This window comes from Vidua chalybeata, chromosome 19, assembly GCF_026979565.1.
Source record: "Vidua chalybeata isolate OUT-0048 chromosome 19, bVidCha1 merged haplotype, whole genome shotgun sequence".
Taxonomy (NCBI): Eukaryota; Metazoa; Chordata; class Aves; order Passeriformes; family Viduidae; genus Vidua; species Vidua chalybeata.
Window position 1 is genome coordinate 7,368,384 of NC_071548.1, and position 25,552 is coordinate 7,393,935.

General features: G+C 55.2%; 1 protein-coding gene across 1 annotated transcript; it reads right to left on the reverse strand.

The window, feature by feature from the left end:
* Positions 1-146: 146 nt before the first annotated feature.
* On the reverse strand, positions 147-25,455 carry NPLOC4 (NPL4 homolog, ubiquitin recognition factor). Its single transcript, XM_053960308.1, has 17 exons — positions 25,304-25,455; positions 24,381-24,461; positions 22,068-22,180; positions 21,126-21,305; positions 19,185-19,233; positions 18,159-18,253; positions 17,292-17,415; positions 16,582-16,761; positions 15,682-15,768; positions 14,128-14,199; positions 13,108-13,234; positions 10,839-10,999; positions 4,630-4,701; positions 3,511-3,606; positions 2,699-2,815; positions 1,774-1,876; positions 147-1,451 (listed from the first exon to the last, which is right to left on the reverse strand). The coding sequence occupies exons 1-17, from the start codon at positions 25,316-25,318 to the stop codon at positions 1,294-1,296; spliced, it is 1,830 nt and encodes a 609-aa protein (XP_053816283.1). The 5' UTR covers positions 25,319-25,455; the 3' UTR covers positions 147-1,293.
* Positions 25,456-25,552: the final 97 nt, after the last annotated feature.

Below are 25,552 nucleotides of genomic sequence, written 5' to 3' on the forward strand. Positions count from 1 at the left end.
ACAGAGTGCACGAGACACAGGGTCCCCCAAATTCCACTGGGAACACAGAGTACCCCAGCCCCATCCTGGCCCAGGTGAGGGAGGCAAACACTGGAGTGCAGCGTTCCCCCATTCCGGTTGGGGACAGGTGACAGAGTGCAGGAGGCTCCGGTTTGAGGTGTTTTTATTCCACGTTACTTGCAGCCCCCGTGCCTGGGTCAGCCCAGCCCGGCCCGGGCGCTCCCAGCGCTACAGCCCCAAACCCCAGCACACCCAGGGGAAAAGCAACCGCAGCCCGGAGCCGGGCCATGGGACGAAGCCTTTGGAAAGCCCCGGCGAGGGGCAGGGGGTCCCTGCCCCACCGGGGTCTGGGCAGTGCTGTCCTGGAGCAGGACAGGCCCTCTGGACCCCTCCCACGAGGGGACACGGGGCAGTGCTGGAACTGGTGCCCCTGGGATTGAACCAGAGCCGGCAGAGCCAGGGCTGGGAGCTCCAGGATGGGCCTGGGGGTCAGAGGCCCTGGGAGAGGAGGGCTCAGCCCCTCCAGCATCCGCCTGCCCCTCTCCCCTGCCCAGCGGTGCCCGGGGCAGCCCCAGCTGGGGGCTGAAGGGAGGCTGAGGGACAAGACCCCCGAGCCCCAGCTCCGTCCAGGACACGCTCCGGAGGGATGGGAAGGCACCAACTGAAGGACTGGCTCCCAGGGCACGATGGAGGCGAGGTGGGTGCCCGAGTTACGTGGCTGCCCCGCAACCCTTCCCTGGGAGCCCAACCATGCACACTGGGGGGGACACGGCACCTCCCGGAGGTGGGAGGGGGCGCCCCTCCCGCAGCCCCCACGGGGTGCCAAAGCTCGCCAAGCAGCGCCAAGCCGCGAGCTGGCACGTGCCCACCCCGTGCTCGGTGTCCAGGGGTGCCTGTCCTGCTCTGGGAACGTCACAGCCACCTGCCCGTGCCGCCGGGGCCGGTCAGCGCCGGAGCTGTCGGGATCCAGGCACTCAGGCGGGCAGGGAACGAGAGCAAAGCTGTGGGCAGGGAGCTGCCAAAGCCTCCCTCTCCCCTTGGGTAGGAAGCGGGCACGGGCAGCTCCCTAAGCCCCCCAGCTCCCCCAGGGCAGCAGCTGAGGGTGGTGGGGGGCCAGCCCAGGCATGGGTTGAGGAAAGCGTTGGTTCTCCGGGCTGGGAGCCCCCAAAAGGGAGCGAGGAGTAACCGGGGGGCTGGAGCCACCCGTGCCTGGCTCCGCAGCCCGGGCTGGAAGCTGAAGGGAGGAGAGGGAAAGGACGGGCGCCGCGCCGGCTGCTCCGGGCAGGAGCGGGGCTAGGAACGGGGCAGGCTGCACATCTCGCAGTGGTCCGTGCCCGGCTGGTTCATGAAGGTGCAGTGCTGGCAGGGCCACATGGCCGCGGCCACGGCGTGCGACGAGCCCCCCATGGCGCCGTATTCCTGCAGTCCCGGGAGCGGGACACCCACCGTGCCTGCGGGAGAGAGCCCGGGGCAGTGCTGGGACCCCGCTGCACATCCCACCCTGCTGCCCCCTCACCAGCCCTGCCCCAGCCCTGGAAGTGCTCCAGGCCAGCTTGGATGGGGCTTGGAGCAACCTGGTCTGGTGGAAGATGGCAGAGGGGTGGGACGAGCTTCAAGATCCCTTCCGACCCAAACTATTCCAGGATCCTGTGACCAAGGAACAGCCTCCTCCCCATGAGCCTCCAGTAGCCTCTGTGGCAGCTTGGGAGCAGCTCAGCCAAGGGACACCCCACCCTGAGGGACACCCTGCCCCAGGGACTTCCCCCCTCTTACTGCAGAGCTGCTCGATGGTCGCCCACTGCTCCGATTTTTTCCAGGTCTGTGCAAGCTCCTCATTTTTAGTCCTCACGGCTTCCAGCAACAAGCTGATGCTGTCCTGGAAGTCACAGGTGGGCAATGAGCACTGGGGACCCCTCCAGTGCAAGGCAGGACCCTGAATCTGAGCGGTTCCCCCTTTCCCAACATCCTTGGGGTGCCCCAGTTTATCCCTCTGCTCCCCAGCATTCAGACAGATCCCAACACCCCAAAAGCTTTCCTCTGCTTCCAGGAGGTCTTCCCTACCCCTGTGGGCCAGTGTCGTGGCGCTGCGGGCCAGTCCCAACTTCCAGAGGTGCAATCCCTCCGTGCTGGAGCACTCCAGCCCCCAGGCCTGTTCCCATCCTGATCTCCAGCTGCCCACGGTCATCCCGGCTGCCTCGCACATGCGCAGCCTCTGGCAAACACGGCCCAGCTGGATCTCACCGGGAAAGCTCCGGCGGTGCCGCGGCAGCCGCCAGGCCCCCGGTGCCCGGCCAAGGGCAGCAGAGCTGCACAGCCAGGACCTCGCTGGCCTTGAGTTCTGGGGGGCTCTGATCTCCTTATTGTTCCCACCGAATTCCTGATTCTGAGATAATTTTTTAAAACATTTCCAGCTCTGGGAGCTGCAGCCAAGTTGGCTCTGGGATCATGTGGACAACCACCCCCCTCAGTGCTCCCAGCAGATCAGGGGCTTTGTGTTTAGAGTTTAAAAAAGCTTTTTAAACTCTTCAAACCTTCTCCCAACAGCTTGGTTGGGAAGAGCCAGCACAAGGCCTTGCACAGGGTCATGGGATGGCAGGAACGGACACCTCCACCCTCTTGAGGGACCCCTGGAGGGGCTGGGGGCCCTGGGATGGGGGGGATGGTGTGGGGACAGGACCCTCCCAGCCCCGTTACGTACCCGCAGAGGCATGACCTCGTTTGTGACCAGGAAGAGGAGCAGATGGAAATCAGAAATGATGTCTAAGAAAATGGAGGAAGTATTTTGGGACAGGTATGTGGCCAAACTGTGGAAGTCCTGGGGAGAGGGGACAGTAATGAAGAGAAGTCAGTTCCTATTTGGATCCACTAACAGATATTCCTGTCCCTCTGGATAATGTCTGCAATTGTCTGCAGGGACATTCCCAAAATCAGGTCCCTGCCTGGCTGACTGTATCCCAGCTAACAACTTCCAGGGAAAAAGATCTGTGGGCCCACAGGAGCTCCTCTTGTCCAACTCCAGCACCCACAGAGCTGATCTCAGATCCTAGAGGTGCTGAGGGGGAACCAGACAACTCCAGCCTTGTTCCTACAGAAAAGAGGGAGAAGAGGACATCCCATCCCATCCCATCCTCTGCCTTGGCCTCATGCAGGAACCGCTTTCTGTGCTTAAAGATTCCATCCAGGAAGAGAAGACAGCACTCTGGGAGCAGGAACAGACCCCAGTCTCAGCAGGTTTGTGCTGTCACCATGGGGCTGGAGCCCCCTGGCCCCTCTGGAGCTGCCTGGCAGGCACAGGGAGCCCTGATCCCATGGTGGATGTGGCAGGAGCTCAGCACCGGCCGGCAGTCGGCATTGGCATGCAGACACTGCTCCGTGCAGGAAGGACCTTGGCAGGCTGAGCTGGGAAGGGGTGACTTGAGGGCACAGCTGTCCCTCTGCAGATGTCAGTGAGCACGAGGGAGGCAGAGCCCAGCCCCAGGGAACCCAGCTCCGTCAGGAATTGCCCCTCACCTGAGTTTCACCCAGCACATCGCGGTTCTCGATGGGGAATGGGTTTTGAGAAATAGAAAAAGTGTAGACTGGATCCTTGGGGAAAGTTGTAGTAATCTAAAAAAAAAAAAAAAAAGAAAAAATTCAAGGAAGGATGATCAGAGACCAGTGGGATAAGGGAAGCAAGTCCAGATAGCTGAGAACAGCCATGGCTATGATCCCAGCTCAGCCAAACAGTGAGGCATCCTGCAGGGATCTGATGGCTTTTAATTTAATTTGAAGTGATATTCATCACCACACCCCTTGGCTCCCTTTCTAAGGAAGCTGGAGAGACATGGAGAGCATCCCTCTCTGCACAGGCCACTGCAACACAGCAATCCTGGCACAGCTGTGCCCTGTGCCAGGCAGCTGCTGCTGGAGGGAGGTCCTGGGGAGATCCTAATGCACGTCCCACCCCTCTGTTTTCATCCCAGTCACACCCCAGGTATCCCAGGAACAGGTGCCTTCACTCCTGCAGGAATTCCTGTGCTCTGGCACTGCCTATGCCAGGGGCAGCTGGACCTGAGAGGCTGCTCCAGGTGGATCTAATGGTTGTTGGCACCACCTCCAACTCCAGCAATATCATCTGGCATCCCAATTACTTGCTTTCCTGCCTTCCACGCCGTAACTTTGTTTCCCAGCCCTGGGGCTGAGCTGTGCCGTGCCTGGCAGCGGCTCTGCTCTGGCCAAGCCGTGCCAGAGAGCAAACTCCCTCCTCCAAGAAAAGGCATTTCTGGACAACCTGCTGAGTCACTCAAAGGAGATGGATCCCTAATTGCTGCTCTGAGTTTCCTCATTAGGCAGTGCCCGGGACATGGGTCCGTGGGGCTGCTGCTTCCTGGCCACGTGGCTCTGGGCCAGCTCAGAGCCCTGATAAGGCACCAGGCAGTGCTTTCCTGGAAAACAAATGTGTTCCTGGCACCACACCGACCCCACGGAGCAGGGCAGCCACCTCCCTGCTAGGAATGCTTTGCAGCAGCAGGCAGAGGAGGATCATCTGTCTCAGGAATCCCCTCCACTGGGAATTTCAGAGGTGGGTTAGGAGTTTGCTCCCCTGTGGCCATCTCCTGTGGGAAGCAAACACGTGCAGGGAATACTCACGTCTATGATGAGGTACTCGACTGGGAGCGGGCGAGCCAGCTGAGTGATCTCGTTCCCAAACTTGTCTATGTCCTGAAAGAAAAAGAGTTGGATTATTCCTGAGCATGGAAGTGGTGTGAAGCCCAAGGGATCCGGCCCTGGAGATGCTCATGCAGAATCCTGTGCTCTGGCACATCACTGAGGGTGTGGAAAAGAACCTGCATGGGTGGTGCAGGGCTGCCAAATTCCCTGCTGCTCCCTGGGGCTGGAGGCCTCTGTAACTCCAGCATCTCTGGAATCAGGATCTCTGTCTCCTTGTGAGCCAAGAGAGTGTGGAGTCACAAACCACCTGGGGCTTGTTTCCCACTACAGAGAGGCTTGGAATTATCCATGGAGTGTAAAGGTGGGATTCTTGGGGTTGTTGGACTCCATGATCCTTGTGCATCCCTTCCAACTGCAGATATCCTACAATTCCATGATTTTAAATGCCATTTAGGTGCCAGATCCATCTTCAAAAGAGGGACAGGCCACCTCTGCCTCCTGAGCCCAGGCAAACCTGCCTTTCTGCAAATCCAGGAGTGCCTCAACCAACTCTTCATCTTGGAATTGGGAATCCGGGCCCTTTCTCACACCCAGACCCTTGGAACCAGCACACCCCATGGCGTAAACTTGTTTTGCTTTGCCAGACGAAGGGAACATAAAGTTTAATTAGGCAGACAAACGGCCGGCATATGTTCATTAATCATAACCTGACAATTAGACGTGATTGATGTCAAACACGCCGAGTTCAAACGCCGCTTCGGAAATAAATCCCGGAGAACTGACACTTTTCATTAAAGATTCCGTACGAGGGGGTTGTGTTTTCTCCCTAAATCATCACTTAACGTGGCATAAATCATTCATGGAGCCCCACATAAATCATACGCCCATAATTCCCAGTCAGGGACGTTGTTCTGGACGATCCACGGGCTCTCAGTGGTGGAAGCTCAGTGGTGATCCGGAGCTGTCACCCCCCTAAAGGTGACAAAGCCCTGCTCTTCCCGTGTGGGATGGGAGCAGCATTCCATGGGCTGAGCCAGGGAGCACCATGCAGGGCTCTGCTGCCCCTGGCTGACTCCAGGACTCCCTCCCCTTTCTCCCAGCCGTGTTTTCTCCCGGAGAGCACCACTCCCCCGCTCTCCCTGGTGTTTACACAGCACAGCTATGCGGGGCAGCAGCCAGCACCATGCCTCTCCCAGTCAGACCTCGCCCCAGCAGGCTCCAGCATGCTGCTCCCCTCCAGGCACAGCCCCCCTTCCCGACCCCCTCCCCAAGCACCTCCTGTCCCCAGGAACTGTTCCCTCTGTAAGAAAATCTCCCTTCCAGTCTTTGAAGCGCCTTTGAAAGGCAATCCTGATAAGGATCTTTGCTCCTCGCACATGACAGGTTGTGGCCTCAGATCTCTCCGGCTCCGACAGGAACTGGAGGAGCTGTGGAGCCTTTTTTTGGGAGATCACAGGACCCCAGAGCCAACCTGCTTCTAGATCTCAGTGATACCACAAGAGACAGGAATCAGATCCAATCAGCTTCCCAAACACAATCCTGCCCCTGCATGAAGGGACCTGCAACAACTCACGCATAATTAGCCCATCTGGAATTTATTTTCCAATCTAATTAAGTTCTAATATGCAGAAACATTTTTCCAGCACCTGTTGGCTTTAATCTGCCCCTCTGGGGATTTCCATGTTAAATGCCTGCTTTTTCATGGCATGCTGCTGAGGCCTCCAAGACATCCACAGACTGGAACCTCGCTCCCCCCGCGCCGAGGACATGTCCTGATCCTGACAGGACAGTCCCCCCCAAACCCCAACATCCCTCTCCCACCACCACGATTATTTAATTATGTTTTAAAGGCCTTAATGAACATCAAGTTGGGATTGTTGAGAGAAAGATGCTTCTCCTGAGCTTGGCATCACCAGGACTCTCCCAGCATCCCGTTATTGCTGCAGCGTGAGACCCTCAAAGCCCAGTGGCATCAGCTCCAAAGAGGCCAGGAAGGGGTTAATGGAGCGAGGATCATTTGGTTTCAGGACAAAAATCCAGCAGCAAGGCCTGGAGGGTCTGGACAATGCATCATCCCAGTGGAGATTGCATCAAGGCTGGGATTAGAGCCTTTCAACCCACTGTTTGGAGGTAGGAGCTGCTCAGGGATGAGGGAGAACGGGAAAAGGGTGGGAACCCAGACACCTCGGCAGGATGAAAAACATCTGGGTGGCCTCAGGATTATCCACGGAGGGTGAGGGGAGCAGCCAAGTGAGGAGCCCGGGGAGCTGCCAGCCAGGAGGGAGGCTCGGGATCCGCGTCCCAGGACAGCCGTGAGCATCCCACGCTGCCACCATCCCACGCCGTGAGCATCCCGCATCCCACGCCGTTATTCCCGACCTGCTCCCTCTGCTGAAGGCACGGCGGAGCTCGGCAGCCATCTGTCCTTCCCATGTGTGAGTAAATCCCAGCTTTGCTCTTCCCTCTGCTGAATCCAGGTGCCTTCCCGGGCAGCCCTGGCCCTCGCACCGGCGGCGCGGCTGAGGCGCAGAAACGAAACGACTTCTCCAAGAGCAAGTGACAGGTCAGGGAGAGTTGAAACCCTTCCCAGGAGACTCCTGCTGAGCTAATCCAGCATCCTCCTCCCCAGAGCAGCTGGGACATTTGAGGCTAAGGCGGCTCATGAGCTGGTGGGAGGGCAGCCAGGGAAGTCCTTCCCCGTCAGTGAACACTCCCTGCAGCCTGGCTCTCCCTGGGAAGAGCATTTCCAATGCCATGGTAGGACAGCCTGCCTCAGAGGTCCTGCTGGGCTCTAATAAAAGCAGGGCCCTGGCTTGGGCTGTCCCAGGGAGGGATGGGACACGTGTCACTGGTGCCAGGCCAGGGCTCAGCCATGGCTCAGCTGCAGGAGAGCTCAGAGCACATGTAGGACTCGAGGGCAAAGGGCTCTTGCACAACACTTGTAAAGGGCTTTTGTCTTAGACCATCCCAAAGAAACTCTGGGGCAATGTTAAACCATCCCAAAGAAACGCTGGTGGCACATTAAACCATCCCAAAGAAACTCTGGGGGGATCTTTAGGCAGCTGGAAAATGCAATTCACTGCGAGGATGACAATGACATCTGTTTGTGATGAGCTGTCACAAATACCTGTGATAAGAGACAAAGCCAGCCAGCCCCCAAATCCAATTATCCAGGAGTTTTAAAGCGTCTGTAAAACATCAGGAATCTCTTCCCACAGTTGATGAAGTTAATGGTGGAGCAGTTCAGCACTGCAGAGTTCCAGTGGACTGGGAGGAGGTGACAGCTGGGATGTGGTGCAGCAGCCCAGGGAGGGATCTCTCAGCTGCACCCTGAGCACTCCCTGTGTTGAATGTCAACCCAAGGTACACTCTCAATGAAATCCAAATCAATCCAGCTGTTTCCTAAAACCAGATGGACGGAGGAGGCTGCTCAAGGACAGAAGACAGGATGGAAAATCGTGTGGAGTATTCAGCCGGGCTCACCCTCATCCAGCTCAGAAACTGGGTGAAGTGGCTGCTGCAACATCATCATCTTCACTCACAGGGTCTTTATCCCAGCCTGTGTCTGTGTCTGCACATCATGGACTCCTTCCTGAGCTCCGTGTGCTGAGCTAACCAAGCAGCACGTGCTGCTTATGCCCCGCTCCAGCTGGAACCAGTGCTGGGCCCTGATGCTTCCCAGACACCCCTGCAGGCCGGCAGGGACCCGTTTTTCCTCCTGGCTAATCTTACCTGGGGGGAGGCACCTCAGAGCAAAAGAACTTGTTCTCACAGTCCCCAAACCCCTCGAGTTCCCCACTGGAGCAGAGTTCTCCCTTCCTGAGCCAGGACAGCAACGGCTGCATGTCCAAAACCAATTCCATGGGGGTGGCTCCTCGGAGCAGCAGGCCAGGGGCCAACATAAAGGGAATGGTAAAGAAATACAGAAACCACCCAGCTGCAGGCTCAGGAAAAGCACAGGACAATGCCAGTGCCATCAGCTTTCCCATTTCCATGGAAGAAAAGCAGCCCTTTTTCCCATTCACAAGCCAGAGGTGAATCCACTGCACTGCCCTCGGACAGATCCAAGTTCCACAGATCCTGCCTCACATCTGGCTGTTCTATAAATACATCCACACTCCACAAACATCAGCCTCCTGGTCCTCATCCAATTAGAATTAATTTGTAGAGCTCCTTTCATCCTAAAGGGCTTTTCAGATGAATATTTGGATATTGTATGGGGACGCACATGGACTTTTCTCTGCACAGTCCCAAAGAAAACAGCAACTACTCCAAAGTGCAGCTTTCTCCCCAAAACTTGCTGCTGGGGGGGGGGCAGCACAGAGGGGAACCCCACATCACAGACTGGGGACAAAGGGAGAGCAAGGTACTGGACCCCAAAGATTCCACCCTCTGCCACCAGATTCCTGCTCCTCCTGGAGATCACCGGGGCTCGGACATGGCTGTTGTCACCATCCCAGGATGAGGTAGTGTCTCTGATCTCAAGCCTTGCACATTTAATGGGACCCCAAAGGTTTCCCAAGCCAGGAGTGACTAAGCTTTCCACAGATTTAAGAACATTCAAAAATAATTGAAGGATCCTAGAGCCAAATCTGCTGGAGGCTGAGGGAGAATCCCACCCGGCGGGGCCGTCCTCGAGCACTCCGTGAAAAGGGCAATCAGGGAGAGAAGCTCTGAAACACGAAATCAGCTGCAGCCCGTCCCAGTGAATCAGTGGATGATGGAAATTTCCACGGAAGGCTGGAGCCATCCATTCCCATTTTGTTTATCTCCCTGCTTTAGATTAGAGATGGGAGTGAAGCCCTTCTGGGAACACCCACCGGCTTCCTGCTGCTCCCAGCACCCCGGGTGGGCCACATGTGGGCCACAGAGCTGCGGGACCTCCTGCGAGGCTGCCCGAGCGTGGCACGGCCTGGGCTGCTCCAGAGCAGGATCAGGGCATGCAGGAGATGATCTCACCCTCTTCAGGTTCAGGGCCAACCTTTGCACACCCAGCTCTGCTCGGTTGTGATCAGCCCTGGCTTATCAGCTCCTAGGAGGAAGCTGCCTGCTCCAGAGAGAGCAGGATTCCATCTGCTCTCCCTCTCCAGCACTGGATTCAGCCCAGAGGTGTTCCCTGTTTCCAGGTGGGGTCAAGGCAAGTCTGGCACTAAGGGGTGGAAGGCTCAGAGGGAAAGCAGCACTTCCCAGTCCCACGTTCAGGGCATGCAGGAACACCCTGATCAGCTCTATTCCCATTGCTGGAGCACAGTCCCCTCATTCCACTCCTCCCAAACAAAGGCACTTTCCTTGTCCTGTGCTCCTTAAAGGACAGCGTTACCACGGGCAGCAGGAGCAGACAGGACAGGAAGGAGATAACTAACGGGGTGATGGATGGCTAATTAGCCAGCCAGAAGTGCCATTAATTAACTCCTCTGTCCCTGCTCATGGGGCACCAGGAGCCCTGGGCTGGAGCAGCAGTGCTATCGGCATCCGCAAGGAGCCTGATCCAGAGCTCCCAACTCGGCCATGCAGGCACAGGAGGGGCTGAAGGGCTCCAGGAACAACTGGCAAGAGAATAACAACATCCCATCCATCACCAACAACCCCCAAGTGCAGCAGGCAGGGACAGCAGTGACACCTCATGCCCTTCCAAGACCCCTCCTGCAGAGCTGTCTCCAGGTCTGGGCTCCTCAGCACATGGAGCTGCTGGAGTGCAGAGGAGGGGGTATTCACCTGGAGATATTTACTTGGAGAAGTCTCCAGGGAGACCTGAGAGTCCCTTCCAGTGCCTGAAGGGGCTCCAAGAAATCTGGAGAGGGACTTGGGACAAGGGGTGGAGTGACAGGACAAGGGCAATGCCTTCCCACTGCCAGAGGGCAGGGTTAGATGGGAAATTGTGAAGAAATTCTTCCCTGTAAGAGGGATGAGGCCCTGGCAGTTCACCCAGAGAAACTGTGACTGCCCCATCCCTGGAAGTGTCCAAGGCCAGGTTGGATGGGGCTTGGAGCAGCCTGGGATAGTGGAAGGTGTCCATGCCCATGGCAGGGGGTGGAACGGGATGAGCTCTAAGGTCCCTGCCAACCCAAACCATTCCACGACTCGAGGACATCGAGTATTTTGGACCCGCTCTGGATGCACATTCTCTCCCTGCTGCTCCTCAGGATCAGTGCTTGGATCCAGGAGCTGGCCAGGCCCTCAGCCCTCACCTTGTAGAAGACATCAGGCACGTACTGCTCGCTGCTGGACTCCTTGGCGTAGCCCAGCTCCGGCGCGTCCCGGCAGGGCAGCAGGCACTCGTCCCGCACCAGGGCCATGCACTGGTTCGACACCTGGTACCCCTCAAAGTGCACCTGGTTGTCAGGACCACCTGGAGGAGGACAGGATGGTTAAAGATCCCAGGATCACCGAGGTTGGAAAACAGCTCCAAGATTGATGTGTGACTGATGCGCACACTGTCACCCAGGCCAACATCCTTGGGCACCTCCAGGGGTGGGGACTCCATCTCACAACCCTTCCCCTGAAGAAATTCTTCCTGCAAATCCTGCACAGGGGTGATGTCCCTGGTGTAACTCCAACAGAAACAACGGGAAGAGCAGCACAGAAGTTGGACTCGAAGATTTTGGAGCTCTTTTCCAACCTTAACAATTCCAAGAGTCCATGCTTAAACACAAGGCTAACAGTGATGAGTACTGAGATGAAGCTGCTGGTGCTGCTGCATGGCAAGAATCTTAGGCAAGAATTCCCTCTAAACTCTGTATTTTTATAGCCACACACGTTTCCACAACTATCCCAAGAGCACAGAGCCCAGGGAGCAGCAGGGAAGCTCTGCCAGGAGCTCCAAAGAAGAGGAGCTGCCCTTTTGGGGGCTCTGACAGCACCACCCCCCACTACCCTGCAGGTATCTCCTCCTTTTCCAAACAAAACTCAGGCACGCAGCTCCTGTGGCCCTGTTTCACTCCCAAGGATCCCTGAGCTGCAGATCACCTGGTCATGCCAGGCCTGAACAGTGTTTTCTCAGCCTGTACTGGATGGTTTGGTGGAAATCTGACATGGAAAGTGGGAATTAAGAGCCTGGCTCATGGAAGGATCACATGCTTGGCGCTTTCATTTGGATAATGTAAGCAACATCAGGTCATGTGTCACTGGAATACAACTGGAAAGAGAGGAGGGAGGCAGATGGTAGGAAAACGTTACTATTTCCAAAGCTAGGAATTCAGGAGGGAATAGGAATTAATCCATGTGGAGGACTTAAAGGCAAAGTTGAGGCAAACCATCCAAATACATTTCTGCAGCACAAAAAGAGGGACTCGAGTGTTTAAATAGAACCTGCTGGGCTGATTGAACAGAGGAGAATGAAATTAGCTGGAACAGCAAAGAGGAAATATTCCTTTTCTACCCTTTGATCTGTAACCTCAATCACTCACTGCTCCAGAACAAACACTCCTAGAAATTAAACATAGGCCAGGACGGGGGAAGGCCTGAACGTAGTGTGTTTGCTCAGTAAAACACCTTGTTTTTTTTTTTTTTTTAAATAAATAAATATATAAAAAAGAGAGATACAGATCTATATTTAATGAGAGATGGATGTGTTTAGCAGTCTGGAACGTACAGGCACGGGCCTGTTAACTAAAAAAAGAACTTTTTTCACTGAAAAAAGGCCCTGGGAACCCTTACAAAGCCAGGCTCAGGGCAGGCAACGTCCCATCCCACTTTCACTTTTCACTCTGGATGTTATTTGGAAGTCATGAGGGCTTTTTCATTGTGTTAAACAGAGCCAGAACCAGCGATTCTGCTCCAGGGAAGGTTTAAATGAAGACATGTGTCATCCCGTGGAGAAGAACAGAGTGAACTGGGAACACTCCAGCCCTCCCAGCACATGCCAGTGTCCCCCCTCCCAGCCCAGCCCATCTAGAGTGCCTCTGGAGACTCCCTGAAAACAGCTAAAACCAGAGGATTTAACCATAAGCACTCTGCAGGAGCTTCTGTTTTACTCAGCCAAAAAAATGTTTCCAAACACTTTTTTTTCCCCCCCCCGACAGATTTTTTTTTTCCCTGTCAGGTTTCCCTGACAGCGACATGAGGGAGGTAAAGATCCCTCCTGAAGGAGGAACTCTGGAGTGTTGTGGTTCTGCACTGCTGCTTCCAGGCAACAGAATTTGGAGCTTAAGGACTTGAAATAAAGAGTGAGCAACAGTTGTTGCCCTGGCTGCAGGAAGAGAGTGATTTCTGGGTCAGAGAGGTGGGGCTGAGCCTCAAATAAGTCTCTTTAAACAGTTGTAGAGTAAAAACCTGGCAAATAAATAATGAGTGAGTATTGTAGAGAGGATAAAACAAAGAATGAGGAAGTATTTCAGTTGATAGAGCAAACCCCTTGTTAAATAGGACAGGTGGGGAGCAGGATGTGATTTTGGACATATTTTTCTACTGACAAGAGGTAATTCAGGTGAAGCCCAGAGGGCTGAGGCCAGTTTGTACCTGTAGCCACAACTGTGACAAACTTGGATCCAAAGTGCCCATCGGGAGAGAGGCGACAGATGTTGGGCTGCTGGTTCTGGAAGTTGCCAGCTGTGATGCACTCCTCTGCACTCAGGAAATACGTGTCCTGAGGGGAGAGCACGGACTCCAATCAGCCAAAGGACAAGGTGACGTAGCCCAGACCTATTTCCCTGAGCTGCAGCCAAGGAAAAACGACCAACACCCCAGGAAAACACGCTTTCGTGGAAAGCTGCTGCGGAGCCCGGGACAAGAATGTGACCTGTCAGCTCCCCAGCTCTGGGCTGGCTCAGGATTGTCCCACGTCGAGTCCCACCCACCTCTACACACCTTTTTTTTTTTTTTTTTTTTTTTTTGAAAAATCAAGTTTCACTTTCCAAATATGGGTATCAATGGGTTTACAAGGACAGGAAGCTGTGGAGGTCGAAGTTTGAGCCGTGTATGTGTCACAACGCCCAGCCCATGGGAACATTCTCTGAGTCACTCTGCCTCACTGGGTTTGTCCCTCACATCCCACTCCACTCCCTGGAGCTTTCTTAGCCCTAAAAAGGGCAGGGATAGATGAGATTTCGGGGAGAAATTCTTCCCTGTGAGCAGGGTGAGGCCCTGGCACAGGTGCCCAGAGAAGCTGTGGCTGCCCCTGGATCCCTGGAAATGCCCAAGGCCAGGCTGGACAGGGCTTGGAGCACCCTGGGACAGTGAAGTTATCCCTGCCCATGGTGGCACTGTATGGGCTTTAAGGTCTCTTCCCACCTGAACTACTCCATGATTTCATGAGCACCATTTCCTCAAAGCAGGAGTGTGAAGGGCTCCAGCAGCTCTACTTCCCAAACAGCTCAATCCCTAACATTTCCAAGGGTTACAGCTACTTTTCCTTCTGAAGTGCCTGGAAAACCCCTTCTCCCAAGAATTCCAGTGCCACCTGCAGCCATGGCTCAGCTCTCTGCCTGCCTCAGGAGCTGGAATTCTTTGGGAAATTGCTGGGTCACACCTGGACCTCACCTTGTTCCTGCTGTATCGAACGGTGCCTTTCCGTGTGTCTTCCGAGACCAGGTCAGTAAATATCCAGCCAACCTACAAAGAGGGATGGAGAACATTGCTTTGAGGGAAAAAGGACAAAAAAAAAGAAGGAAAGAGGAAACCAGAAGAGCTCAGACATTTTCTGCTCACAGGACACGATGTTCTTGGCTCCTCTCGGCCCTGTGCACACTGCCTGCAGGAATGGCTCTCCCAGCTGTGCTGGGCTCCTTGGAATCCCATTTCCAGGAGCAGCAGCATGCCAGCTGGCCAGCCAGGGCACCTGCAGCATTAGGTTTCACTATGGAATATTTTTTCATGGAAAGATCTGGAGGCTGCAAGAGGCCTCTGTGCCACCACCTGCTCCCACCCCCAGCATTTCCTATGGAGAGTTCGGAGGGGATCGGAGCCCGGGGCTGACAGAGCAGCTCACGTGGCCCCAGTCTGAGCCCCTCACACAATCCCAGTTTGAACCCTGCATGCACTGGTTAACAGAGAGCTCCTACTGGAGTGTGACTCGTTCCAAACTGGAGTCGGCACTGACCCCAGAGAGCACACTGCTGCTTTTTGTGGTACAAACACACCTCGGAGAGAATCCTTTCACACGCGCGTGACGTGTGTCCAAACACCTCGGGATCAATCCTTCCACAGAGCTGTCACCTGGACACACACCTAGGGATGATCCCTCTCCACCCAGCTGCCAATCCCAGCTCCCACAGCATTAACCCTTTCAAGGCAGAACTGATCCCAGCTCCCCAGAGCCCAGGCAGACCAAACCCTGCAGCCAGCACTTGCTGACGGGTTAAGTCCCACGGATTAAAAATATCTGATGGGAGAATGTGGAAATAAATAACACTCTGAGAAGTTTTGCTCCAGCCTCTGGCGAGGGGTGGGATCTTATCTGAGAGAACAAAGCCCTCCCCAGATGTTTACAGTCTGCACTGAGCCTTCTGCCAGGCGGGTTTTCTCCAGCAAGTCAAATCTTGTTTGTGTACATCCCATTCCTGGCATTCCCACCATACCAACGCTGCTCCCAAACCGGAAAACATCAGCACAGGTTGGAGGGCTGTCAGGAAATCAGGGAGTCCTGATGGGATCACTGCAGCCTGGAACTGAGGGGGACCTGCACCCCTAACCCCACACACCACTGACTCCCTGCAGCACCAAGGAGGGGAGCACAATCCAAGGGCATCCCCTGCTCCTGGAAATGGAGCATAGAGGCAACTCCAGCTCCATCTGGGCCAAATTAGCACTTGCCAGGGAGATGCTTCCAGGAATGGCTCCTGTTGGAGGGGAAAGAATGGGAAGATGGAGTTTGTGCTGCTTTGCCCCTGCTACTGCAGCCACACAGCCCTGTGAGGGGCCTGTGCTCAGGAAAACCCTCTGGATTTGGGTTTGAGACCTAAATATATACCAGCTGGTGACACTTTAGCAAGATTTAGGTAGCCTAGAGGGTCTTGGATAACCCCATGGAGCTGGAGAGAATTGCTGACCACTTCCCTGCCACACACGGACACAGGAGATCCGACACATCCTGACCTTTCTCAGGCCGAGCTTTGCCGCGATCTCATCCACAACCTCGGCTTTGGGATCCTCCAGGATCTCCAGGCTGTTCTGGGTGCCAATCTGCAGCAAAGAGACACTGGTTAGTGACACAGAATTGGGGGAAAAACCAGAGCAGCCACTGTGGGCAGTGAGGCAGAGGCTGGGAGCAGAGATCTGGTGTCACCCCAGAGACCTCCCTGTGCCACTCTGCTCTCAAGCCACACTCCCAAGGATCCATTTGTTCCTTTTCCACTGACAATCTGTTGGATTTTACTTGGCAGCCGTGCAGAAACCATGAGGAGGAAGGAAATACATGAGGAGCACTCAGCTGAGGAGTGGTGCCGTGCCCCACCTAGTGGGGACTCCGGCTGCTCCAGCCAAAGCCAAACTCAGCCTCTCCATCATTTCGTCTTCAAATCATTTAGACTTCATTCTATCTAATTAAGCTGCTTCAATTTTCCCAGAGAGCTGGTAAGGAACTGATGCAAGGGATGCAACTGGTTTTTTCCTAGCACAGAATCTGCTGGAAAACCAGGAATCCAGGAAAGATTAAAAGTGAAATCTGATGTTACAGTCACCCTGGATTTCAATCATCCCAGGGCAAAAAACAAGAAGCAAAATGGGAGTTTAAAATTCTTTCTGTGGCTGCAATGGATGGTGATGTTAATGACATAAATCATGTCCTCCTTTCCTCAGGACAGTTTTCCTTGGGGAGCTGCAGCTGGAAATACCAAACTGAAAAGGAGTTTGTGTGTTCCCTGATCCTGAGTCGGCACTGAGGGCCCTGGGTCTCACCTTTCCTCAGCACAGTTTTCCTTGTGGACCTGCAGCTGGAAATACTGTGGGAGGTTTTCCAAACGAAAAAGGCGTGTTCCCCAACTCCCTGGCTCTCACCTGGGGGGGTTCATAGATGGCCGCCACCTCCGCCCGGATTCCCAGCGGGATGTCTTTGTGCTCCGTGTACCGGCCGTACAGATATCCCAGATGTTGGTTCCCTGTCTTCCTCCAGAAGTCTAGGAAGCGATCTGCAATTGTGTGGTTCTCAAACATGATGTTGTCAACATGCCTGTATTTCTGTTTGACAAAGTTCAAGCGTCAGGCCGTCCTCCGCTGGCTCCGGTCCCTTCCCAGGACACACACCACCCTCCGGAGCTGGATCCTGCACAGCAGGGCTGGGGGAGGCTGGGGGCTCCCTCCCTCTTCCCCCTGCTCATCTCCCACCCCTCAGCACCGCTCCCTGCTCAGGCTGGGGCGTGGGATGTGCTCAGCACCCCCAGCACCTCGGGGGCTTCACTGGGACCTTCGCCCCAAGAGCCTCTGCAGGGAAAAGGACACTGAAATTTAGGAGGAAACAGCAGAACCTGAGTGGCCTTTTGGATGATCCCATGAGGAAAACCAGTGGGATTAATCAGCAGGATTCATCACCAGTGCTGCTAGCTCAGTCCTCACGCTGGGAGGAAATTCTGACCCAGGACATTTTGGAACCCATTTGGCAAGGCCTGAAGACCTGGACAGGATTGCCCTGACACCTGGAGGCTTTTTTGGAAGTCACCTTTCCCAAACCAAAAGCCAGGTCCCCTGGCAGGTGCCCAAGCTCCTCTCACCTGTCGGTTGAGGGTGATGGCGCTGGGCTGGCACTTGGTGCAGATCCCCTCGGGCCAGGGAGGGTGTCCCTCACACCCCGACTTGATCTTACAGCTGATGTTCTCCAGGGCTACAAACTTCCCTCTGGGACAGGAGGGAGGAGAAAGGGGGAGGAGAAACAGGGAATAGAAAGAAAGGCGGGGGAAGGATGAGAAGGGGGAGAAGAGAAGGAAGAGGGGGAAGAGAAACAGGGAATAGAAAGAAAGAAATAAGGATGAGAAGGGGCAGAAGGAAGAGGGTGAAGAAAAGGCTGCTGTTAGCACATTAAATGCTTTTGGAGCAATCATTTATGGAGCCTGTGGGAAGTAAGAGATCGCAGCACCACAGCAAATCCTCCTTTCATGTGCACAAGGCTTCCTGGAAAGGGAAATTCCCTTCAAGTGGAAGTCTCATGGACTTGAGCTGCATCTCTCCCAAAGAGATTTTAAAAGTCTCAATGGTACTGAGGAAGATTTCAGGGAGAAGATTACACCTCTGTGTAACTTATGTCCACCAAGTCTGAGAAACAGCCTTGGAGCTTGGTGTAATTAGGGAACTTCTTTCCTTCCATCTGGCCTTCCCTCCCATCAGGAGTATTTCCTGGAAGGAATCATATTGCCACAGGAAAAAAAAAAAAAACAGAAATAAAATGGGGACATAAAATAAAAAGACAGACTTAATTTTTCCCTCCTGCCTTTTCCTTTTAACCTCAACTTTTTAATGTGTTTTTTTCTCCCCCGTTTGCCATTCAATCCTCGTGTGCAACACTGAGATCTGTCTGTACTTTCATTTGCGTTAAAAAAACCAAAGCTCCAACCAGATTCCCTTAAACCCAGAGATTTCCTTACTTGTCTGCCCCTCCGGTCAGCTTCCTGATGTAGGCATGGAATGACATGTGCTTCACAGGAGGCTCCAGATGGTTCAAATAATCCTCATCGAAGGGCTGCCAAAAACACCACACAGAGCAGAGCCAGGTCACACACCTGTCTGATAACACCCTGATCCTTCAGCAAATGCATGTTCCACACTCAACCCCGCCAATGTGGAAGCAATCAAGGAAATTCAGGCTCATTTGCAAGGCAGCTACTACTGGGATGCAAACAGTGGAGCTTTACAACGGGGAGTTTTATGGTGGCCTCCTGCTCCAGGAGCAGATTGGCCCCACAAATCAGAATCTCAACGGCAAAAGGCTTTTTCCTTTCAATATCTAACAACAAACAACGGGCCCAGCTGTTCCAACACGGACAAGAACTCCCAGAGCACTTCCAGCAGAGGGGAAGAGCCATCCTGGCACAGCAGGATCCCCTCTGGAGGGGTGGCTGCTGCTTCGTGGCATAAATTACACAGCCCAGCACGTCTGGAGGTGTGACTAAAGCTGCTTCAACCTGGATAACCATGGAGTGGTTTGGGTTGGGAAGGGCTTTAAAGCCCATCCCATCCCACCCCCTGCCATGGGCAGGGACACCTTCCCCAATCCCAGGGTGCTCCAAGCCCCATCCAGCCTGGCCTGGGACACTTCCAGGGATCCAGGGGCAGCCACAGCTGTGCCAGGTGGTTAAACTGGGAAGTGCTGGGATCCAGGAGACAGGGGACAAAACAAGAAAATCCAGGGAAAAGTGAGGACTGTGGGAGAGCTTTTTTGAAGCACTTTCTGTTAAACTCATTACTGCAGAAAACCAGCTTTAACCAGGATCAACCCAGGGCCACAAAGACCTCGAGCTTCAGTGATCCCAGAAGCTGGGAGTGCAGCTCTGGCAGTGCAGGACAGGATTCCAGCCTGGAGCTGCCACCTCTTGGCAGGCATAATTCCTAGGAGAAGTGTTCCTACTGGGAGGAACTGGGCTGAGTCTGTAGCACCGTCCTGGGGCTCTTACCTCCAGTGGGACACAGTGCACACATTTGCCCAAGGGGCCGTGGCGACACCTGGGCAAAGAGAGAGAGAGAGAACTGGGGTTAAATCTCATTTCACCTGGAAACTGAAGGAGGAATCAATCTTATTTAAAGGCTGAAAAATCAGCCTGTAAAAGTTTCTCTGGAGTAAGTTTGGTGTGGAAGATCTACACGAGCTCTGAGCAATTTTCCACCCTACACGTGGCAGGGTGATTTTAACAAAAAGCCACCCAAAATGTTTGTCCTTTATCAGGCAGGGCAGGAACAACCAGGGAAGTGTGTGTTTATCAGGCAGATAAAGTCCTGCTGGGTAGAGTTACAGAGGGGAAAACATCTCCTTTTGTGGTGATTCCTTTAAAAAAAAACCCTAAACTATCAGCAGGTCGGTGCTGATTTCCAAAGGAAGGGCCCAGGAGAGGAGCAGTGAGGTTGGGCTGTGGAAACAATGGATGGGATCCAGTTGCAGGAGTTCTTTTAAGGATGTTTTGTGGCAGATAATGTACAGAAAGGAGAGTTAAATGCTGCAAAAGCACTCAGCATCATTCACTGGAGATTGATCCACACTCCCAAAGGCAGGAACCAGCCCAGACAACTCCTTTTATCCTCAACACCCTCCCCTGGGCCTCGGCTCCCTGCTAGGAATAACTCCATCAATTCCTCTGGAAAATGTGGGCAAGTTCAAGGCAATATTTCTTTCACAGAGTGGTGGGGCTGCCTTTTTGCTCCAGTGATGTGACATCCCATCACTTACGGTCTGCTGGGAAGGTCAGGGAGGATTCTCCACAAACTTCCTCATTGCAGCAGCACTGAGGATAAACCACGTGGAGCACAACCCCAAGGGGAAGGGCAAACCATTCTGTTTTAGCAGGAATTCCTGCCTTTTAAATTTTCCTTCCAACCCTTTCAGGAGTTTTGTTCCACAGGGTTCCAGCCCCAAGGCCACAGCCAGTGCAGACATCAGGCCAGGACCCAACTGGGTCATCAACACTGAGCCATAAAAGCCCCCTCCCAGCAGAGGATGTTTTAGCAGCACCAGAGCAGATTTTGGGTGGGTTTAACTCATTGTTGTGTTATTTTTTGCATAAAGAGAAGCTGCTTTGTTTCCCTAAGCCTCTTGCAAGGAAGAGCTTTGGGAAATTGGACTTTGGTGCATTTTTGTGAGCAAAAGGGACTCCCTGGTTTCATGGAGAGGTCAGGCAGACATGTGATGAAGGGAAGCCAGAGCAGGCAGAGACCAAGTCCCACATCCAAACCTCTGCCATTGGATACTTCCACTCCTTCCCTTCACTTCCACGTTTTCCTTTATGAGGAGTGGCTGAGTCTGAAGGCACAGAGTGCTCCTGCTTGGGACAGAAAATCCTGGAATGCTTTGGGTTGGAGGGAACTTAAAGCTCATCCCATTCCACCCCTGCCATAGGCAGGGACACCTTCCCCTACCCCAGGGTGTTCCCAACCCCATCCAGCCTGGCCTTGGGCACTGCCAGGGATCCAGGAGCAGCCACAGCTGCTCTGGCACCTGTGCCAGGGCCTGCCCTCCCTCACAGGAAGAATTTCTTCCCAATATCTCATCTACCTCTGCCCAGGAAGAATGCAGAATGTTCATTCTAATCTAGAGAATTCCAGTGCTTTAGGAGCACGAGCACCAGGGTTTCCTCCATCAGAACAATGGTTGCTGTGAGTGAGTCCTTCCTGCCAAAAACCCTGGGATTTGGGCATCTGCTTCCTCCCTGGGCTCACCAGGGCTCCACTGAACCTCCCAGGACAACAGCAGGGGCTGTTTTCCCTTGAGAATGTCCCCAGAGCACTCAGGATGGAGCCAAGGGCAGCTCCCACAGGAATTTCCTGACTGCTGGGCTGGGCTGTGACATTCCAGGCTCTGGTGAGCCCCAGCTCCATGGGCAGGGACACGACCCACCCCCACTTACAGCTGCTGGTCTCGGTTCCGGTAAATCTTCCCATCCTGCTTGATCAGGTACTGGTCAATCTCATCTTCCACCACCTGGGGGGCCCCCCCAGGCCGGGAATTTTGGGAGACAGAGGTGTCCATGGTCTCTGAGGAGGAGCCAGCTGGGCTGGAGGGATATAGGAACAGCATATCCCCGTGCCTGCAGGGTGGGAAACAGCACATGGGTAGTGGGAGCTGTGGGAGACAACAGCCAGGAAGCTGGAGGTGCTTCCCAGCAGGCAGCCAACTTCCATGGAAGAGCATGGAATGTGGCACAAATTCTAACCAGGCCACAGGTGGCACTCGGAAGCTGCTCTGTGAACCACCTCTTCCTGATTTTATTTGCAATAAATGCAAATCCTGCCAGCAGGGGACAAAGCTGAGGGAAAAATATGGAGGAGGGTGTGGGGATGAAGGAGTGAAAACAAGGATGTGGGAGAGAAAGCTGGGATGAGGTAGGGAAAGGAGGGTGAGGGAGGGAAAGCAGGCATGCGTGAGGGAAGGCAGGGATGAAAGGGTGAAAAGAGGGATACAGGAGGGCAAGGGGGGATAAGGCAGGGAAAGCTGGGGATGAGAGAGGAAAGTGGGGATGAGGCAGGGAAAGCTGGGGATGAGAGAGGAAAGTGGGGATGAGGCAGGGAAAGCTGGGGATGAGAGAGGAAAGTGGGGATGAGGCAGGGAAAGCTGGGACAAAGAGGTGAAAGCAGGGAGTAGGGAGGGAAAACTGGGATGAAACCTCCCCACAGCAAACAGGAGTGACCCAGGGAACGGCCACCGCCTCTCCCGTGTCACTGTGACCCCCATTCCAGCACAGCCACCAAGCCCCCAAAACCAGGAGTGACACTGGAAGCTGGGGACTGCTGGGATGTGACTTCTCCCATTCTGGAAGCTCCAAGCAGAGCCCCCTCTGGTGAGGACTCACTTGATCTTGAGCAGGTTGAGGGATTTGTTCTGCGCCGCCGTGATCTCCCCGGTCCTGTTGCGGTTGGTGTACACGGAAAAGCCATTATTCCTGAAGCCAAACTCCTTGGCCACCTGCAACACAGGGAGGAGGGACAAGGAGTGAGGTGTGAGCCTCCTGAAAGGCTCAGCCAGCCCCAGAGACCTTCTCCTCCAGAAACTCAGCTCAGTTCACCCCCATTCCTGAGCTCGGGATAACAAGAGATGGAAACACCTGGAAAAAGGAGCAATGGATTAAAGCAGGAGCTGCAACGACGTCACCAGAACCGTCCCTGCCTCACACAGCACAAAGGCAGAGTTTCAGCTACAGCCAGGCAAGCTCTGCACGACTGCAGGGGGAAACTTCTCCACTATCCCAGGTTTCTTGCTCCAGCTGCACCAGCACACACCTCCAAGTCATTCCCATCCTCCTGCCACCAGAATTCCACAACCCACACCTCCACCTCTGTGGATCTTCTGCCCTCAGCTCCGTTCCCACCTCCCAGCTGCTTCACTCAACCTCTTCCTGCTCTTCTGTCTGGTTTTCCCCCCTTTTCTCCTCTCTCCCATGGAATTCACTCCCACAACAGCCGCCCCTCAGTCCCCAGGCAGGTTCTCCCGGCTCAGATTAAGTCTGGTTTACTTGGAATCACTCCAACACCTCTTCCCAGCAAAAATAATTGGCACATTTAGCTCCTTGAGAACTTCATCAGTTTAAAAGTGGTGTTTAAAGAAGTTTGTCTATTTGCCAGGTTTTGCCCTAAATTCTGAAGGGAAAGGCCTTTATTTTTATTAATAAAAACAATCCCCATGCCTTTGGTCGGAGTCAGGGACAGGATCCTGCCCACAGGACAAATCTGATGAGCCACAAAGAGCTGTCACATGAGCACAGCCATGAAAAGCAGTTGTTTTTTTTTTTTGTTTGTTTGTTTTTTTTTTCCCTGTCAGCTCAGCTGTGATTTGCAGCTCTGAGAGATCCCTTTGAATGGGACCCTTTCACAGGGATCAGCTCCTGCTCCTCAGGCCACAGAATTCCGTTTTTGGGGGCAGACAAATCCCACAACACATTAACAGCAGGTTTGAGCTGCTTCCTGATCCTGAGCACAGCCAGAGTGACTTTTTCTGGTGCTTTTCCCCGGGATGTGCCACAGGAGACAGGGAAGATTCTCCAGCCCTTTATTCCTTGAGCACTTCTGGAGCAGATCCAGGTTAATTCCTGGTATGGAAGCAGCAATCTGACACCTCTCTAATTACAGCTGTCCCCCTAAACACCAAACCCGGCCCCTGGGTGAACATTCCAGCATTAAAATCCACAGCACAGCTAGGAGAGACCTGGATTTAGGGTGGGAAAATTTGCCACACTCCTCTTGCAAGCAAACCCTGCAGCAGGAAATAAACCCCAACACGTCTGTGCTGCAGCTCAGCCAGAGGACAGAGCCTTCCCCAGGTGAACAGGCAATTCCAGGTGCCTTTGTCCTGGCAGGAAGTGTTTTCCAGCCCGAGTAACCCGAGCCCTGGAAAGCAGCAGCTCAGTTCTGCACAGGCTCCAGAGGTCCTGGAAGCTCCTCTTGCCTTGGCTGAGGCTGCAGGGAGTGTCCCTGAAAAACAGCAGGATTTTCCTGGCCAGGTGGGAACGCTGTCCTGTCTGGGCCACAGCTCCAGCCCAAGCTGTGACTCACAAAGGGAAGGTTCCCACTGCTGCCATTCCCTTCCCTTCAGGAATACACGTCATGGAGCAAAGAACCCCCAGGCCGAGGGCTCCAGAGGAATCCCAGGAGGGCAGCAAAGGGACAAGAGCACAGAGCAGCTGCATCACAGCAGGGCCAGCCCCACCCCCAGAGCTCCCACCTGGCGTGCCCCCCTCCCCAGGAGCTCCTGGGCTCTCACTCCATCCCTCCCCTGCTCTCTCCAGATCCATACTGGAAACCCAGGAGGACACACAGCGCACCCAAACGATATTCCAAGCCCAAATGCAGCAGCTGAGCCAGCCTGGGGCAGCAGGTTTGACCATCCCACAGCTTCCCAGCTGCCACTTCTTTGGGAGAACCCCAGGAAGTCCTGCCCAGGAAAGTTCCCATCCCGGGAAGCCGCAACGGAGAAGCTGAGGGAGTTTTATCTTGAAATTTTGTCATTTTCCCCCTGGAACAACCCAAGCCACAGCAGTCAAAGTGTGGTTTTCCACGTGGAACGCTGCTCCTCGCTGCTGCCAGGGGGGGTTAAACGTGGATCTCCCACGGGACAGAGCCAGGAGAGCCCTGCCCCATCCCCTGGGAAGGCACTGTGCATCCCGGGGTACCTTTTTGAGGAACGTTCCCACCGTTTCTCTCTTGGTGGCCGTGATTCTCTTCACTCCCTCTGGCGACTGCACGCGGATAATCTGGGAACGAGGGAAAACCGGGTCAGGGAAGGGGGACAGAGCCCACCCTGCGCCCCCAGCCTGACGCCCCCTGCTCCTCCCTCCTGTTTCCCTCTTCCACAGGGCCTGGAAACGCCAGGAGAGCAGCTCTGGGGCAGCACCGGGTGGTGTCTGTGAGCACGGCGGGGAATCGTTCCAACGCTCCGGGCTCTGGGCACCGGCTGGCTCCAAGGAAAACACCTCTGGCCAAAGCTCTGACCTCAGAGACGGAACGAGACCTTCAGGAGGCTGGACCAGACCTTCCAAAGGGAGTTATTCACACAGGCACCGGCCCAGCTGGTGTTCCTGGGCACTGCACCGGTCGTGGCTGAGCCCCGGGAACCGGGGAGGAGGGAGAGACTCCAGCGGCGCCCGGGAAACCTGAGCTCCTGCTCGGGGGCAACAGGGCGGGGAACCCTCGGGGGACGGGCAGGGAAGGGACAAACGTAAATCCCGGTGTCCCCGGAGCGCTCAGGGTTCTAAAGGGGACGCTCAACCGCGGCTGTGTGACACGGGGACAGGCACGGGGAGGGGGCACGGCGAGCTGCCCGCGTCCCGCCGTCACCCCTTTCCACTCTCCCGACTTCCCTCCCGGGCACAAGCCCGCCGGCACGGCGCCGGGAGCCCTTCACCGGAGCCAGCAGCCCCCGAGCCCCCCGCCCGCGGCCGAGCGGCACCGCGGGGTCACGGCCCCGACCCCCGCGGGGAAAACCACGGGGAACCCACTCGGGGGGCTGCCCGGCCCCGACACCGCCGGCCCCGGCCCCCCGTCCCGGCCCCACAGGAATCTGCTGCCTCATCGCCCCTCCCCCGGCCGCACTCACAATCGTCTCGGCCATGGCGCTGCCCGCGGGCCCGGGGCTTGCCGCGCCGCACAGACACGGCCCGGTCCGGCCCGTCCCGCTCCGCTTCTCCCGGTCCCTTCCCGGCCCTTCCCGGCCCTTCCCGGCTCCTCCCGGCCCGGCCCGCCGCCTCCCGGGACCGGCCCGCCCTCGCGCCCGCCCCCCCCCGGCCCCGCGCCCCGCGCCCGCGTTCCGCCGCACCAAGGTTCCTATCCCGGCGTCACCGCCAGT

Coding starts and splice junctions, on each gene's coding strand:
- NPLOC4 (XM_053960308.1), bottom strand. Junction 21,306..22,067: donor CTCAACCTGCTCAAGATCAA/GTGAGTCCTCAC, acceptor CCCACCCTGCAG/GCACGGGGATATGCTGTTCC. Junction 16,762..17,291: donor CCATCACCCTCAACCGACAG/GTGAGAGGAGCT, acceptor TTTGTCAAACAG/AAATACAGGCATGTTGACAA.